At 33.2% G+C, this 16,512-nt stretch overlaps 2 protein-coding genes across 2 annotated transcripts; both read left to right on the top strand.

The window, feature by feature from the left end:
• LOC130648178 (uncharacterized) lies at positions 1-5,043 on the top strand. The gene is made up of 7 exons (XM_057454217.1): positions 1-20; positions 78-364; positions 1,441-1,590; positions 1,751-1,924; positions 3,056-3,318; positions 4,633-4,717; positions 4,816-5,043. Exons 1-7 carry the CDS (start codon positions 1-3, stop codon positions 4,842-4,844), a joined length of 1,008 nt encoding a protein of 335 aa, XP_057310200.1. The 3' UTR covers positions 4,845-5,043.
• Positions 5,044-8,906: 3,863 nt separating this feature from the next.
• Positions 8,907-10,923, top strand: LOC130647897 (uncharacterized). The gene is made up of 3 exons (XM_057453899.1): positions 8,907-9,275; positions 9,384-9,474; positions 10,261-10,923. The coding sequence occupies exons 1-3, from the start codon at positions 8,967-8,969 to the stop codon at positions 10,686-10,688; spliced, it is 828 nt and encodes a 275-aa protein (XP_057309882.1). The 5' UTR covers positions 8,907-8,966; the 3' UTR covers positions 10,689-10,923.
• Positions 10,924-16,512: the final 5,589 nt, after the last annotated feature.

Here is a 16,512-nt window from a genome sequence, read left to right as displayed (position 1 = left end):
ATGACAGAACTTGAAAAGTGGTCTATGAATCTTTTTTTCTACGAATCTTGAGGTTCTCAATATTTTTAACTTAAAAGTTTCGATAATTATGATAATGCAGGAGGTACTGTTTTAAGGGCTTATCAAGGTGTATGTATTCTTTTCCAATTCTTTACAATTCGTTTAGGTCAGGAAGATGGTTCAGTATGGAGTTCGTGGACTCCGTGGGGCAAATGTCGGAAGTGGAGAAGCGAAGACCCACAGCCTCTGATGAAGAGACATCGGATGTGCACTGCTGAAAATATAGATGCTTGCATTACTTTAACGAATGAGCATGCTCCTTTTGAATTGCAAAGTAGACCTTGTACTGGACGGAATTACAAGGGTATAAATTTTGTTTAATTCTCTTTAATTAGCTGATATTAAGAGATTAGTGTTTGTTTTACGAGCTTACCTCTCGCCTAAGAATAACTTAATTTCACGTGACAGAGCTTGAAAAGTCGTGTAGAAACTTGTGTATTTTTGTCAAAATTCTGGATTGGCTTTTAAGAATTTGGACTTAGAAGTTTCACTAATTATGTATGACGTCATGAAATTGCTTTGGGTGTGGTGTTGTATTTAGCAGTTTTGACAAGGCATATTGACATAAAACGGTTTTTTAGTCGTTTAGTTTGTCGTTTTAATTATTTTACATAAATTTCAATATTTATCATATGAACCCAACTTGTGTTTTTCGTGGGTGGTAAGCTTTAATGATGGAATCTTTCCTAAATATTATTTTTTAAGAAAAAGTATTCTATGCTGTCAAAAGTTAACTTAAATGTTGACGTACCACCAATACTTCAATCCTTAAATATCATTGAAAATTTACAATTATATATATATATATATATATATATATATATATATATATATATATATATATATATATATATATATATATATATATATATATATATATATATATATATATATATATATATATATATATATATATATATATATATATATATATATATATATATATATATATATATATATATATATATATATATATATATATATATATACTATGACAACTAATGCTGAGTTTTACACTTTCAAACGGCAACGTAGTAGTCTATTCAATAAAGTTGGCTGTATTCTATTACATTCAGGCGTTTTACCATTTTCATTTCATTTCCACTGTGATGTTGTGGAGCGAACTTTCATAAGTCAACGTTTTGTCGCTAATTCAAAAGTTAAACCTTCATAAGTTGATTCAATCGGTTGCAATAAATCACACGCAAAAGAAAAGTTTAAAAATCCAGTTTAAGAGATATCCGTAATTTCGTTTTGACATTGCTAATACAAACACGCGGTTTAAAAGTTCACGTCAACATCGCGCAATCGCGTTAGGATTGATTCCATTTTTAAGTAAGTTCTAATGTTATAAAAGTTATTTATCATATAAATATTTAGTTGCTTATTGGAGTAGATGGAGTGAATGGACAGCCTGCGTTGCAAATGGGATTGGAAATCAACAAAGAAGTCGTACGTGCAAAGGAGACAGAGAAATGGCACATAAATGTGTCGGACCGCCTAATGAAGATCGTTTGTGTCTAAGGATGGGTACGAACCACTTGTGTTGCACTTTTTTCTTAGTATGGAGGAATATAACAAACCATAATTAGATTGTAGAAGTGAAATATACCTAGATGTTATCCTAATGACACTTGCGTATCCACCCCTTTCTCTGTAACCATAATACGCCTTCTTTGTTCTTTTTCAGCGACGGAGAACCGACAAACTTTAAATTTTAAAATTATCAATTTGAACTACCGCTACAGATTTGAGCTGCAAAATCCAAGAAAGATTTATTATTACTACGAACTCATTGGTGATAGTTATGCATATCTTCCTGTAGACGGAACAAGTCCTTGGTATGATCATACTACAAATACTGGTACGTTAAATTTTAACACCGGTGACCTTGTGGTAGAGCGTTCGCCGTCAGTGCGAGAGGTCTTGGGTTCCAACCCCGGTAAAGTCATGCTAGAGACTCTAAAAAGGATGAATCGATCCTTCCTGTTTAACATTTAGCATAAGAATAGGATATTGTGCTGTAACGTCTCACGCCTTCAGTATCTCACATGGGAGCTTTAAATGCACTATGACTCACTACGCAGAACTACGAGGCTATCCTGGGTAAATAATAATAGTAATAAAATTATAATAATAACTGTTTCCTCGCTGTTAGCCATTTCTTACTTTAGGAAAAAAAAGTACGAAAAAAGTAAATATGACAATTATGAATGCAGTTCTTCAATTAACCATAGTGTCAAAGGAAAAGATTTTTTTGTTTATTTAGCGCCCCGGTAGGTGTAGTCGGATGTCTTTCGTTTTACGAATTAGCGGTAATAAGGCTATTAATCGCAGATTCCTTATTGACACTTGTGTGATAAATAGGAGAAAGTGTATTTATAGTAACCCATATACTGGTTATAAATGAAACCTGTTTGAGGGGCTTGGTAGGCGTTATGTAAGCGCTGGCAGCATTGACATCGGACTACGTTGTAGACCAGTGTTTATAGACAAAGTTTTCTTTCAAATGTTCCTGCGTCTGTTCTGCAATAATGTTTAGAGAGGACTACGATTGGTAAGAAAAGATGTTGACACATAACCGATTTTCAATTGCGGCTATTTTTAGATTTACGCATTCTAAACCCTACTTAGTATATCTATGTAGAGAAGTTGCATTTTCGCAGCTTCCTGACTGCGGTGTATAAGTGTGTTGATGGTTTTGGCAACTGTGAAAAATGCCCCAAAACTGCTGTTATTGTCAAGTGTTTTTACCCGATTGTACAAAATCAAAATTTGTATTTTTTTGTTAAATATCAGATTTCGTACTATAATTGTTCTTTGGCAACACAAAGTATTTTACTTTTTCAGTTTTTTTTTTCTTGTAGTCTGTATCCTGCAATGTTTTTGTTTTCTTAGATTTAGTGATTTAGCATCAGGGAAAAACATATACGCTATGGTTGTTTTGAGGTTGAAACTTAACTGTGTCAGAACTCTAAGTTGTTTTTTATTTTAGTCTACGGTAATATTGGTCTTGCTATGGCAAAGCATGGAAGACCAGGTGACGTAGCTGCGCGTAAATCAGACATGATTGCGGGGACAGGCGTCGCAGGTGGTTGTTTTACATTGTGGTTTCATATGTACGGTATTCACCAAGGTTCATTTAGTATTCACATAAAGTCTCAGGAAAGAGAAAAAGAGCTGTTCATACGACATGGTGACCAAGGCAAATATTGGGTTCCTGTTGCTTTAGCTATTAACAGCCCAGCCCAATTTGAGGTAAGAAAAGCAACAAGATAAATTAACCCCCGTTGTTTTCGGTTTTATAATCAAAAAACAGTCTTAGTGTAGGAATACTACGAAGGTCATGGTTAAGAATGATAAGCTTTAACGGAAAAATGAGTTCTTTAGATGTTGATACTGAACTTTCCGGTGGTTTATCATTTACGGTTTGTTTTTGTCGTTTATTTCCAAGGCTAACAAAATTGACGTTAAATGAGTCATGTGAATATTCCAGTAATGTAATATTAACCATCTCCGGCATGCAGGTAGCAGATTAATGTAGACATTGTGACTCTGGAGAAAGAGAAAATAAAGCAGCTTCACATATAAATATTCCAGATCGCGTACTTAACTTTCATATGTCTTTCTGTCTGTCTGTCTGTCTGTCTGTCTGTCTGTCTGTCTGTCTGTCTGTCTGTCTGTCTGTCTGTCTGTCTGTCTGTCTGTCTGTCTGTCTGTCTGTCTGTCTGTGACAGGCAGGCGATGCTAATCCATTAGACTGACGTTAATAGAATTTTTAAAATTAACGAAGTCATTCCATTGCAATTTTAAGGCCAAATAACTTGGATATGGATGGTAATAAGTGACGTAAATAATTCGTGGGTAACCAGAGACCACCTTGAACCAAAATAGGATTGAAGCTGGTCAACTCGCTTGTTTTAAAAAAGACAGATTAAAGACATCCTCAAAGCACGTGTTGTGTTGCATTTTTTGATTAGAGTTTCAAGCTCTATACAACAAAGGGAATGGGTAAACAAATTTCTATAAAAAATAATTGCCTATTACGGGTCATTCCTGGCGTCATCAAAATTCCAGCGACGGACTTTTTCTTGTCTTTCTTCTGGCTCTTTCATTGGCTTATTGACTAGTTTTATGTTTATTAGTATTACTAACCGATAAGTCTGTGGAACATCCCAGCTACGCAAATAGCCATCAATGATGGCGCCAGTAATAACACGTCGACGTTTACTGGAAATTTGTTTACCTCTCGTTGTTACAGCTTAAAACGATCACAGAAATTTATAAGATTAAGTGTTTTTGACCAATCGTTGAAGAGATAAAAAGGTTTAAAGTTTTTTTTGATGATGTCATCACCACGTCAGTTCCTGAAATAGATGACTTGTTTTTGGAAAATTGGTTCAATTTTATTCTCAGATGGTCTCTGGTTACCCACGCAGTTGTTTGGCACTATAAATGCAATGTGACCGAATCTCGTGTTTGTTTGAGCTTGTTTTTTTGTTTTGTTTTTTGATTTTTGGCTTTGTGTAACAATCTCTTTCGTTGTTTAAGTTTAATTTGCTCATTTTTAAGCTGGCAATAAAGGCCACCCGTGGTAATGGACCTTTGGGAGATATTGCTGTTGATGGGATATATTATTATGCTGCAAAATGCATCGGTAAATTAACGACTTGTTGATTAATTACTTTGCTCGTTCGTTCGTTGGTTCCTTCTTTTATTTTATGCATTTATTTTTTATTTTTTAATCTTTTTTAGGAAATACATCCCCAAGACAGAGCACTTAAGCTTCAAGTTATTTTCAAGTTATCATCTATGGATCCATAGATAATTTATTGAAAAATCAATCTATTAACTATGTTTTCAACATATATAATTTTTTAACGTATTTAATAAATATATTTTTAACATGTTTAAACGTGTTGAATGTATATTTATAGGCTACATGGTTAAAAAATATGTATATTTGATAAAAAAAAGATAAAAGTTTTTTTTTTTGCTGTGCAATTTTTAAGCCCGTGCATTTAACGTATTTGTTGTTTTGGACAGAGGACCCACATTGATAACAGTGTTTCCAACACCGAAGTGGCTATATCCTGTAATAAATATTCGGAATAATAATAGATACAGCTGCGACACAGTTGATTAAAATTTTATGATGGGTGTTGATTTTAAAGATTAGACCGACCGGCCCCGTCGTTGTAAGTGCTCAATTTTTATAATTAAGTAATTTTGTCAAACGAGTGGCTAAAGTAAAAAACAATGGAATATCTTTCTCTTTATTGTGATGGTTACGAGTCGATATACATACAGTAAGAGGTAAAAAGATTTGGCGGAAAAGTTTTCGGACAAGATTAATAATGTCATAAAATGTATGGGAAAGTCTTTTGAACGAATTTTAACCAAATTTCAAAAGTATTGATTACGGAAAATGACAGAAAAAGAAGGCTAGAAGCATTTATATCGTACATATATTTAATCAAGTTCTAAAAAAGGGTCTTCAGGATCCAACTTTATAAATAGAGCCTTAGATAAATATTAAAATAGCGAAAATATTGAGTTTAAAAACTGCAGTTTTTATTGGTTTTCTGATATAATTTCTATGCACTGGTCCTTTTTTAAAAAAATTAGAAAAACGAAAATTTTCAGACAGAATTTATGTTATAATGTAGAAAAGATTGAAGATCGAAATAGAAAAACTGTTGAACAACATGTGACGTTTTTATTCTTTTATACTACTGAACTTAATGAACGAATTTGCGAGTAAAGATAAAGAAAGTCAAGATTCGTGAATAAAAATGAAGCCACCATATTGCGCGTTTGTTTTGTTGATGAATGTTTCCGGTCTGTATTTTTTTCAAATTTGGCGCTATCTCATCATAACAAACTATCGTTCGAAGCTGGCAGTATATTTTGGAAAAGTGAAAAAAAAAGTATTGTTGTTGGTTATGACAGATATTTCTTTAGTTCAAAGAAGTAGCGTTATATATCATTTTCTTGCAGATTTTACAAGGATTACAAATATCTACTTAATCTTTACTCTTAGTGAAAAAAAAATTAATCATAACCTTTGATACTTTTTTAATTATAGTGATGTGCTGTACAGGGACACGCCCCCTTTTTCCGATGACAATGACGTGATAGTAAAAGTGACATTACCTAAAAAAAAGTTAATTTTGAATTATTTGAATAAAAATTAATGTTGTAACTAATAAAACTGATTGCGCACTCTCATTAGCTCTAAGAAACCAAATTGGGGAGTTTTGATGACGTCACCTAAAAATAATGCCGTCATCATGAATTTTTTTTCTCAAATGAACTTTACTCATTAAATACCAACTCCCTATTAAATTTGAAGTAAATACCATTTACCAATCAAAAGATACATAGGGGGAACCAAATTAACCCCCCTTTTCCCAGCGATTCAGAGCTCTTACAAGCCCAGTTGCAATAGGGTAGCATCTCTGTAAAAACGTGCATTTTTTATGAAACTGAATTTTCAAAAGACCGACGCTAATTTAATTGTGATGTAATAGTCATGGTAAATTAGCTTTATTGTTTGTTATTTTTCAGTGAACAATATTAAACAAGCTTTCGCTTATTAACGAATAATTAACACTTGTTACAAGGTTCACAATTCGCCAGATTTGTAAACATAATAAGGGTGTCTTGTGGTACTAACATGAAAATTGAAAGAAGTTTCAAAGCTTACCTACTGCACGTCAGTTGCAGCTAGTAAATAGAAGACAGAAAAATAAACGCTGATATGTTATGAACACGCATTTTACTTTTCTCAATATTACATAAATATTTTTAATATTTTAAATAATCTTTATTGATTTCCGAGATATTAGTTTTGAAAGTTTATATAATTATGCGGAATTATGACATCATCGATTTGATGATTAGATACAAAAGCTGGCATGAATGATAATAAAGGGTAACTAAGTATTAATATTCATGTAAATATGTTCAAACTATCAAACTGGATAGGTAAAAACATCATCACCACATAAACCCTTAAAAGAGCACCTCATTTTTTTCTAATACATTTTTTCATGCATTAATTAGCATAATTATCAAACTTCTAAGTCAATAAACCTTGACGATCGTTCGAGATTTTTAAATAAATAAAAAGATTCATAAACAACCTTTCAAGCTGTTTCATATGAAGCCATTTTTTTTTTTCGCATTAGGCTAGCTTCAAAAAATATTTAGTCGTAAACAAAGTTAGAGAGAAGGAATGCTTTAATATTTGCAGGCACACAAGAAGATGACAAGAAGATATGATTTTTTTAATTCATTGACTTGATTTAATTTTTCTTAACTTTTTTCAACGCCATTCAGTTTTGCATGGCGTTTTACCACATCTTTATGTCATCTTACCTCACCTTATCACATCCTTATCTATCTTATGTCAAATCTTTGTTTTTTAACTACGTCATTATTGTTTTTCGGTCCTAGATCATCAGCACAAAACGCGTTCCGTAAAGAAAGGCAATTCTTCTAAGCGAAACAACAGCTGGTTTACGAAGAAAACAATATTCAAGAATTTTTATCAGAGAATTTTAAAAATTTATGACTAACAAACTAGACAAATTTTGAGCATTTTTTTATTCTTGAAAAAAAAGGGCAATTTCTATGCTGTATTACAAGAAAGTTTTTGCTACAGTACAATACAATAGAAAGCTCAGATATTTTTCTATCTCATAGTAAGTATAAGAAATATTATTATCCCTAATTTATTGCGCATGACTAATATTTGCTAACCCTCTTTTAAAGATAAATTTCAAGGTCCCTAATTGAGTGCGTAGTTTTATGTTTACAGGAGATTTTAATCAGGATAAAAATTTACAAAACAAAAACAAAAAAGTGTAACACGTATCACACTTCATTGTACTGCTCAATCGGTTGCTTCAGTTATTCTTTCATTATTATTTAATTACTGCGTGTGAATATGTTTCTAAAAATAATTCTAGCAGTTCTTAATTTAGTACGCATTTTTCTCTGATGTGATATATTTGTTTTTCTAATTATTTATATTTCTGGTCAAACTAAATTAGGATAAATGCGAAAAAAAATATTTAAAAATAAAAACATTTTCCCTTAAGCTACATTCACATGTGCGTATTTCTTTTATTTAAGCAGGTACACAGGGGAGGATGTTTATTTCCTTCTCTGATCTTACGTAAAAGATAACGTAACTTGCTCAGACAATTTTAAATGAAATTACCTAAAAAAAATGCTTTTTGAGACACTCTGTGCGGGGATAAAAGTTAAAACAAAAAACACCGAAGATTAATTCTCATCCAAGCTCCTTCATTCGTATTCAATAATCCCGTAGCTGCATTTTTACGACACTGTCGTTGTCTTTTTATTACGACAGTTAGTATTTAAAAAACAAAGGTGACGCTTATTAAAACACCGCCGTCATATTAAAAAATGATTTAAACTAGATACTGTAAGTTACTTACTGAAAACGTACGCGCATGTGCAAAAACTATACGTAAGAATATATTTTCTTACGTTCCTTATGTTAAAAGTTCTTACGTAAAAGATTACGTACATGTGAATGTAGCTTTAATGGAGCATTAATATGTTTAGTATCGCAACTATCAACAAAAACTTCCGGTGCTGGTTCACTTGCTATTGGCTCATAGCCTACCATGACGACGCGAAATATACATAGAAAACACATAAATAGAAAGGCGTTGAATGCTCGTTTTGTATATGTGTTAATTTTACGTGTCTCTTTATTGCTCTTAAGAATAGAGTGTCAATCGTTAATGAAGCATATCTATCGTCTTCATTAGTTATGAAAGATTGTTTTCATTTCAATACAATACATTTCGGAAAGAAGATTTCGAAAATGAAGAAAAACAAACTATCTTTACTCTGAAGTCGTCATCATGCAAACAGGCTTCTTAAAATATGCTGCCATTTTCGCAGTGGCTTTTGTTTACGTACAGTCTCAATTTTACCAGACAAAGGAAGTGAAAGAGATAGTTGAGAGTAAAAAGTTTATATACCAGGGAAGTAAGTTAAAGACATCGTGTATTTTAAATTGTCAAGGGGATGTAGAGTGCGAAAAGGTTATCTTCAAGGAGAAAGAAGGTGGTATGGGGCCAGGGAAATGTTGGAAACTGATAAAAAATGCCAAAGAAGGAGACGAAGGAATTCAAATTCAAGGCAAAGAAACTATTTTGAAAACATTTGAGGTTAATTATAATCATATTTTGTTCCACTGGTCCATTTTTTTGCAGCTTTTCAGCTGTACTTGTATGACGCATTTCGTATCTTCGATTTGTTATAGTTTTCTTTCCTAGATTGATCCTTTATTTTGTGGAACGAGAAGTTGTTGCCGAAGTGGTGTTTGTCAAAGTCTGTGTGGAATAGATCCTGTTTGCCATTGTGGAGGTTTTTAGCTAATTCATTTATTTTTAAAAAGGCCTTATACGGATCTCAAAATTATCACATATATTATGGTAATTATGCAAAAAAAATTTATGCGGTCCGTTGAGCCCCTAGGTGTGTTTGAGTTACTTTTTTTTAGTAATTTTTGCTTTGTGTTTGAGTTACTTTTTTATATAGCCAGTGTGCTAAAGAAAATCTACAGAGAAAGTCGAGGTTAAGAATTTTCTCTTCGTGTTGTAAAAGAGGACAGAAAGAGTTGGAAAGACTTAAGAATTTTATAGTGGTTACTGTCGGCCAATCACGATAAGAATATTGTTACGGAAAATATATCCAGTTGGCAATCCCGCCTCATTTACCGGCCGTATCAAAGTAGCAATATTTTTATCGACCGTGTGTTGTTTACCGATCGTAACAGGTCTTGTCCCAGCTTTTTGTTCTTTAAGTTGGGATTTTTTCCATAGACTACACTAAATCAAATTAAACGGAAGTTTGTTTGTACTAAGGTTCCTTTTTACATGGGATGGACTACAAACTAAAAGTGATTCTACCTCCCCCCTTTCTTCCAGAACATGAAGATCAAAAATGTAAAATAAAGTATCGCTGATCCTAGAAATCACAAACACTTGGCTATGGCTAAGTGCTTCCTATAAAGCGTGTTCCTTAAAAAGTCAATATTTTACGGCGAAGAATATTCCAATTTAATTGACTTAAGCACAGTGGATTGCCGATGCTATTTTAGCTTATCGGAAACATGCAGTTTTTGACTCAGGTGCATTTGTTTTGTTACAGATTGGGAATTACAAGCAGCTAATATTTGTTTCGGAGCAAGAAACAACAGTTATGGTGAATTTCAAATTCATCGAAATGGCACACTCACGAAATTAAAACTTCAACATAGCAAAGAAGGTACATTAAGCTGTTGGACAACAGAATCTACTAAAGGGTCCAAATGGGGTTGCATTGCGGACAATGACTCCATTAGAACCCTAATTACGAACAATAACAATAAAGTCATATTGCCTAAGAATGAAAACGCAACCACGAAGTATATACTTCCAGGTTTCCATCATAACTCACCTTGTGTCATATTTAATGATCATATCGATGTGACAATTGATGATATATTCAGAATCTGGTATACCGAGGATTTATATAACACAAGTGAAGATGATAATTCTGGTAGATCATGTGCTGACGTTTATACTGTTATTGAATGACTGTACTTATGCAGACAATGAGATCCGACACTCATTAGACATGTGTACATCACACATATTTACAGCGCATATACATAGAACATTTAGGCGCAGCGTATTTATGCGTCAAGCGTATCTTTTTCCGCACCATCAGTGACCAAGCAGTCAGTGTAGAAACAGGATAAAAGTTCAAACACAAGAACTGGCACATGTCCTGGCTTCGTGAATATTATATTTGAAGAGAACGAAGAAACCGTCACATAACTATATACAAAGCACTACGGAATATAAAAACAAAGCATCATGGATCCTAGCGACCCTAAGAAGTATCTTAAAACGTATTGTCCACTTTTTTTCCCTTTGTAATTGGCACAAATACGAAATATAATTGAGTTTAATTCTTCCTAGTAGTTCTTCCTCCTGTGCAGCATTCTGGCGCGGTCTATTAAAGTCCTTTGCTTGCTTGTGCATGTTTCTTTTAACAAATGGGTCCACCACCGGTGCCACTACTTCAACCACACGTTTAATATCACTTTCTACAAACTTAACATTGTGTTCCTTCACACCGTCAACTTCACCCTTCAGTTTAACATCATTACCAAGTTTAAATCAAACGTTGTATAGGACGATGTATTAATGCTATTCTCCCTTGTTTCGACTTTACAACTACCAGCCACTCCCCCCTAACCTGTGCATATGCGCCAACTAACCGGCCGCTTCCTCCGACTAGATCATCTTAAAAACAAATTTGTATTATTTTACCAATCTCAACAGACACAAATTTTTTACTTCTCACCCCACCAACCTTTTCTAATGCTACTAAAAAACTATTTCACATAGTCATTGTTTCAGTAGGAGTTTTACTATCCCCATTCTCTACACAGTAGTTAAAACATAACCTTCACACAAGCAGTAACAGGCGACATCAAACCTAATGGATAATTCATCAGTCGTCTTATCCTTTTCCAAACCTCTTTTTGATATACACTTTCACGCAGTAACACCTGCGTATCTATAAACGTCAACCTTCTTCTTATCTAAACTGACTTAATCTTTCTCCTCACTAAAATGCTTTTGCAATTCTTAACAACAAAAACCTCAGACATCATTCTTTTAGCTTTATCATAAAACGCATTTACTTTTCCTATTGGTGTTGCGACCTGATGTTGTATCATCAACGTATAAATTCTCAACAAATCGTTCAATAAATTGTTTATCACTGTGCATTGTTTATCGTCATACTTTTCCATACAATATCTCACTGTTCCATTAAGAAGAAAAGGGCTAGAAGTGACTCCAAGCACAACACGTTAAAACGGTATATAGTTAACTTTAATTCTTCACAGCCCTCCACATCATACCGGAGAAATCTTAAAACATCAGTATTTATATTTGAATAACAGATACAGTTACCATTCAATAAGTGGAACTTTCAAGGGACCGAAGTAAATTGTTCCACTTAGCGAATGTTGTTTTTTTAAAATAAATTAGAAGCCCCAAAAACACAGATTCCAGAAAGGGCAAAATAAGACATAGCGAGGTCAATTGAGGTGAATTAATTTTATATAGTCACTTACAATGGCTCAACTTAGTGAAAGTTCCACTTATCCGGGGTTCAACAAGCGAAAACTGTATATAAGAAGTCTTTTTTATATCAGCAAAATCACATAATTGTGCATTCTGAAATTCAAAAAAATATCCAAAAATTTTGATTAGTAGGTTTGAACCAGAATGAAGACACTGGTTTACGGGCCATTTCCACTTCAAGACGCATCAAACACTACTCTACCTTTGTAATGTTCTTATCTTCACGAACAACTGGTCTGTGAGCAAGGGAATGCACACTGCCTAGTTCCGTCACTATTCCATTATCAGGAACCTTCTCAATTATACCTTTTGCCAGGCAGTCCCTTAAAAACTTTAGTATATCTAGCTACTAATTTTTTGACTTTAATGGTTTTTGTGGTTTACTAAAAGAAAATAACTGGTTTTTCAGATACCAACATTATCTGGTTTCTGCGATGGTTTGAAACGCAGTTTTGTAACATTTCCAACGCCATCAAACAAATTGAGTCGTAATACAATTTCCTGGTAGACCTATTGACGCAACATTCCAAAACCTGTTTAACTCCTCATGTAATGAGTCTTCGCATGGTGTAACTTCATCACGCATCAGATGGGTTTCAAAACAATGCCGAAGTGAAGAGTGAATATTATTTGACTCAATTCGGCAATTAATAAGCCAACCTAAAACAGACCTAGTTGCTACTTTTCCTTTATTTGCTCTTATTATCTTACATGTAATAAAACTTTGGAAGAAATCAACGCAGATTATAACCTCAACAGACAATTTAAATGCATCAGAACCGGCGTCTGTTAGTTGTAATTGTCCTATATATTTAAACTGTTTCTTTGCAAACAAATTATTCTGACAAGCCAAATGTCCACATATGTTGGGGACACACAAATCCTCAACCAAAACAAAACTATCACTTATCTTATGTGTTACCTTAAGTTGAACAACATCTAATACCTTGGCACTGCCATTATCATCGTCAAACGTTTTAATAAGAACTCCCTCATATTAATTGTTTTCAAACCCATTTTCCTTCCAATACTATCCTTTGTCTTCCGCTATCAAATAAAATACGAGTGTTACAGACCCTGTGCTTTTTGTAATAGTATTTCCATTGCATTTTTTTCATTTTTAAATCAATTTCTTTTACTTAAGATAGCCTCTTCAGTTCCTATTGGTTCTGATTTTATTGAGGGTCCTGCGAAAGGGGGTTGTAGTGCATCTAAATCTTCTGTTTGAGCTACGAAAGTCGTGCAACCACAACAATCGCTTGTTTAGACATCTACCTCAGATATCAACCCTACTCTCGTGTTTAGTGTGAAAAAGGAAAAAAAAATTGACACAAACGGCCGGGGTGTGATCAGGACTTTTCGCATTGAAAAAATTTTTATACCCTTTTTTATATCAACCAGTAAAGATGAGCATTTTTCAGGCTGATTTGTTTAAATTTTGTTCTTGATATTAAAAATCAACTTCAGAATTTAATGACATAATGGCTTTCGAAAAGCTCGTTCTGAAATCTGAAGTTGAGAAAATTGAGTGCTTTTTTGTTAATTAAGATCTATAACTATGTCAAAAAAAAACGCGGTAACATGAATGCAATATGGTATTCATTGTAGGTGAGAAACAATCGCAAGCAAAAATAATTATGGGTAACTTGAACAAGAGTTGTATAAGAATTCATATTTAAAATGAGTATCGCTAGGACCCCAGTAGTTTGACAGGCCAACTTTCCTTTTTCTCTACACCAATTTCGCACATATCGATACTGAAAAGATAACTAACGGGATTCTGCTTGCTTCGCGTTTTTTGTATTAGTGTCGAAATAATCCTGTGCTCTTCGTCACAACGTGTTGCACAAATTAGGTTCTATACATTAAATAACACAACCTGTTTCGTAAAACCGGACCTAGCATACGCTAAGGGATGCTTCATAAGGGATTTATGCTACTTCATCTTGTAGATTTTATATATTTCTGACCAGCTCTTGGCAAAATACAGCAGGTATTGCAAAATACAGAAGGTATTACAAAATGATCTATTTATTACACAATAAAAACATTTACTTCAGAAATATGCAGTCAAATGATGATAGAAAAAAACGTTGCTTTAAAAAAGCATACGGCTAAAGTAAAATGAATAAAAAAGAAAGGATAAAAGCTTCTAAAAATACTAGGTTTTAACGGTAAATGCAACGCTTTGGAACATTTGCCTTTTCAAGAATACCATGCTGACAATTGGTATTGTGACATATAAGGGCCGTTTCACATTACAGCGATAAAATTCGAGCAATATGTTGTAAATAATTGCAAAATATTGCCACAATATTTTGATTTAATGTGAAAACAACCTGCGATATATTAATGAAAAAATATGACGCAAATGTTCGCAATATTCTGCAATATTTTTTAAATCAAACTGAGTTCAAAATAAAAATATTGCAGAGGAATTTCTTTTGTTTAAATCACACATTTTCACATCACAACAATATACTGATGGTAAAATGTTGCTGTTGAAACGGCCTAAGGCAGGAAAACAGAATTTTTTTCGCACAAGAAAACAACATTCACAATAGAAACCATTTATTATGTTATTAAAACTTGCACTTCTTTAGCTAAAACAGAAATTCAAGATTTCAAATTAAAAAAAAAAGAAATTTTCTATATAATATTCTAAAACGTCTAAAACTCTGATCATAAATATTCTTGATCAAAGCACAAATAATTGTATAGAGCCATCATCTCTAGGGGTTTTGAATAAGCGAAATTAATATGGCATTAGTCAATCCTTCAGTACTCCCACCATCCAAACTTGCAGTTACTTTTTTGCTGTAAGTCATTTGGACTACACGATGTATCATGGCTGCAGCAACTAAAAAAACACATAACACACTTAAAACTTTGTAAACAAAAAAAATACGCAATTTATCTTTTGTTTAACTTATAAAAGTAGAAAATAAATTATTATCATTAGCGAGGTCGACTCTTTTTACGTCAATGAAACTGCAGATTATCAAATTAATGAGTTTGAAGCAAAAGACAACGAACTTTAAAACTGATACACCCAGCTGCATGTCTTTTTATATTTTCGTTATCGACTCTCTATTTGCCGGATACATTAAAAAGCCGGACACCTTTTAATTAACGGTCACGAAGTAATATTGCACCGGAAAATCCTTATACAAGTTTCTGTAAATAGTGGACATCAATTAGCAGGTATTCTAATGAACTTTTCTCGTTGCCATAAAATGAACTTTGCTGCCTGAAATTTTTTATAATTTAGCGGACAGTCAAAAAACAGTGTTATTCCTAAAACATTTGAAAACTTACGGTATAAAATAAAAAGCAAAGTTATATTTAATATTTTCTTAATAAAACGAATAATTTTGCCAGCCTTTCTTTTACCGCATTTATAAGCTGAATGAATTGATCAAGGGTTACCTAATTTATGGACTAACACTATCAGAAAACGAAAGAAAAGTTTCCATTCGAATTAGGTGGGAGAATGACCTTACAGTCCCATCTACTTAGGAGTCAAAAAGTAATTCCCCCTAGAGAGTTGAATAATACGAAAATAGTTGAAGGCCTAAATTTCAGGGAATGTATTTAATCGCTTTTAAAAAAATGTAAACAAAGGAAGGCATACTTACTTTGAACATTCCGTGTCGCAAAAAACAGTTCCTACACTTGGGCATGTCTGATTACCACCAACGTGATGCGAAAAAGCTTTGCATTTTGGTAAATCTATTTAAAAAAAAATTAAACTTAAAAAATCTTTGCAGTTAATCAAAAAATTGAAGTTTAGAAACATGTAGTCAGCAGGTGGTCACTTAAATGCGGCATTATTGGCGCCGAACAATAGGAAAACCTGAGAAATATAAAAAATACATAACGGAAAATATTGAAATTGATGTGGTAGAATTCAGAAAATGAATATATAATTGGTAATGATTCCGTTCCTACCATAACATCTTGCTTTCATGCAGCCATTTGCGTATCTTGCTCGACCATAAGGACAATCTGCAATATGGTGGGCCTTTTTGCAAACTAGAACAAGATAAAATTGAGCAAACTTTTCTTGTTTCAACTTTTCCAGACAACATACGTCTGTGATTTTCTTCACCTCCTCGATTTAAAATGGTATAGAGGGTTACATTTTGCATTGTTATTACTTACTAAACCTTCCAGACTGGGAAAACTTTCAGTTGGAGTAAAAAATCAATGATTTTTATTCTCTTACATCCATTTCAGAACCTCAGTATAATGTTAA

This window comes from Hydractinia symbiolongicarpus, chromosome 6 (assembly GCF_029227915.1).
Source record: "Hydractinia symbiolongicarpus strain clone_291-10 chromosome 6, HSymV2.1, whole genome shotgun sequence".
Lineage (NCBI taxonomy): Eukaryota > Metazoa > Cnidaria > Hydrozoa > Anthoathecata > Hydractiniidae > Hydractinia > Hydractinia symbiolongicarpus.
This window is presented reverse-complemented; position numbering and strand designations above follow the sequence as displayed.

What these genes read in the sequence shown, in the direction of transcription:
- LOC130647897 (XM_057453899.1), top strand. Translation starts at nt 8,967, where the DNA reads ATGCAAACAGGCTTCTTAAAATATGCTGCCATTTTCGCAGTGGCTTTT. An exon ending in CTATTTTGAAAACATTTGAG is followed by an intron (nt 9,276 to 9,383) that starts GTTAATTATAAT and finishes TTTCTTTCCTAG; the next exon opens with ATTGATCCTTTATTTTGTGG. An exon ending in TCCTGTTTGCCATTGTGGAG is followed by an intron (nt 9,475 to 10,260) that starts GTTTTTAGCTAA and finishes GTTTTGTTACAG; the next exon opens with ATTGGGAATTACAAGCAGCT.
- LOC130648178 (XM_057454217.1), top strand. Translation starts at nt 1, where the DNA reads ATGACAGAACTTGAAAAGTG. An exon ending in ACAGCCCAGCCCAATTTGAG is followed by an intron (nt 3,319 to 4,632) that starts GTAAGAAAAGCA and finishes CTCATTTTTAAG; the next exon opens with CTGGCAATAAAGGCCACCCG. An exon ending in TTATGCTGCAAAATGCATCG is followed by an intron (nt 4,718 to 4,815) that starts GTAAATTAACGA and finishes AATCTTTTTTAG; the next exon opens with GAAATACATCCCCAAGACAG.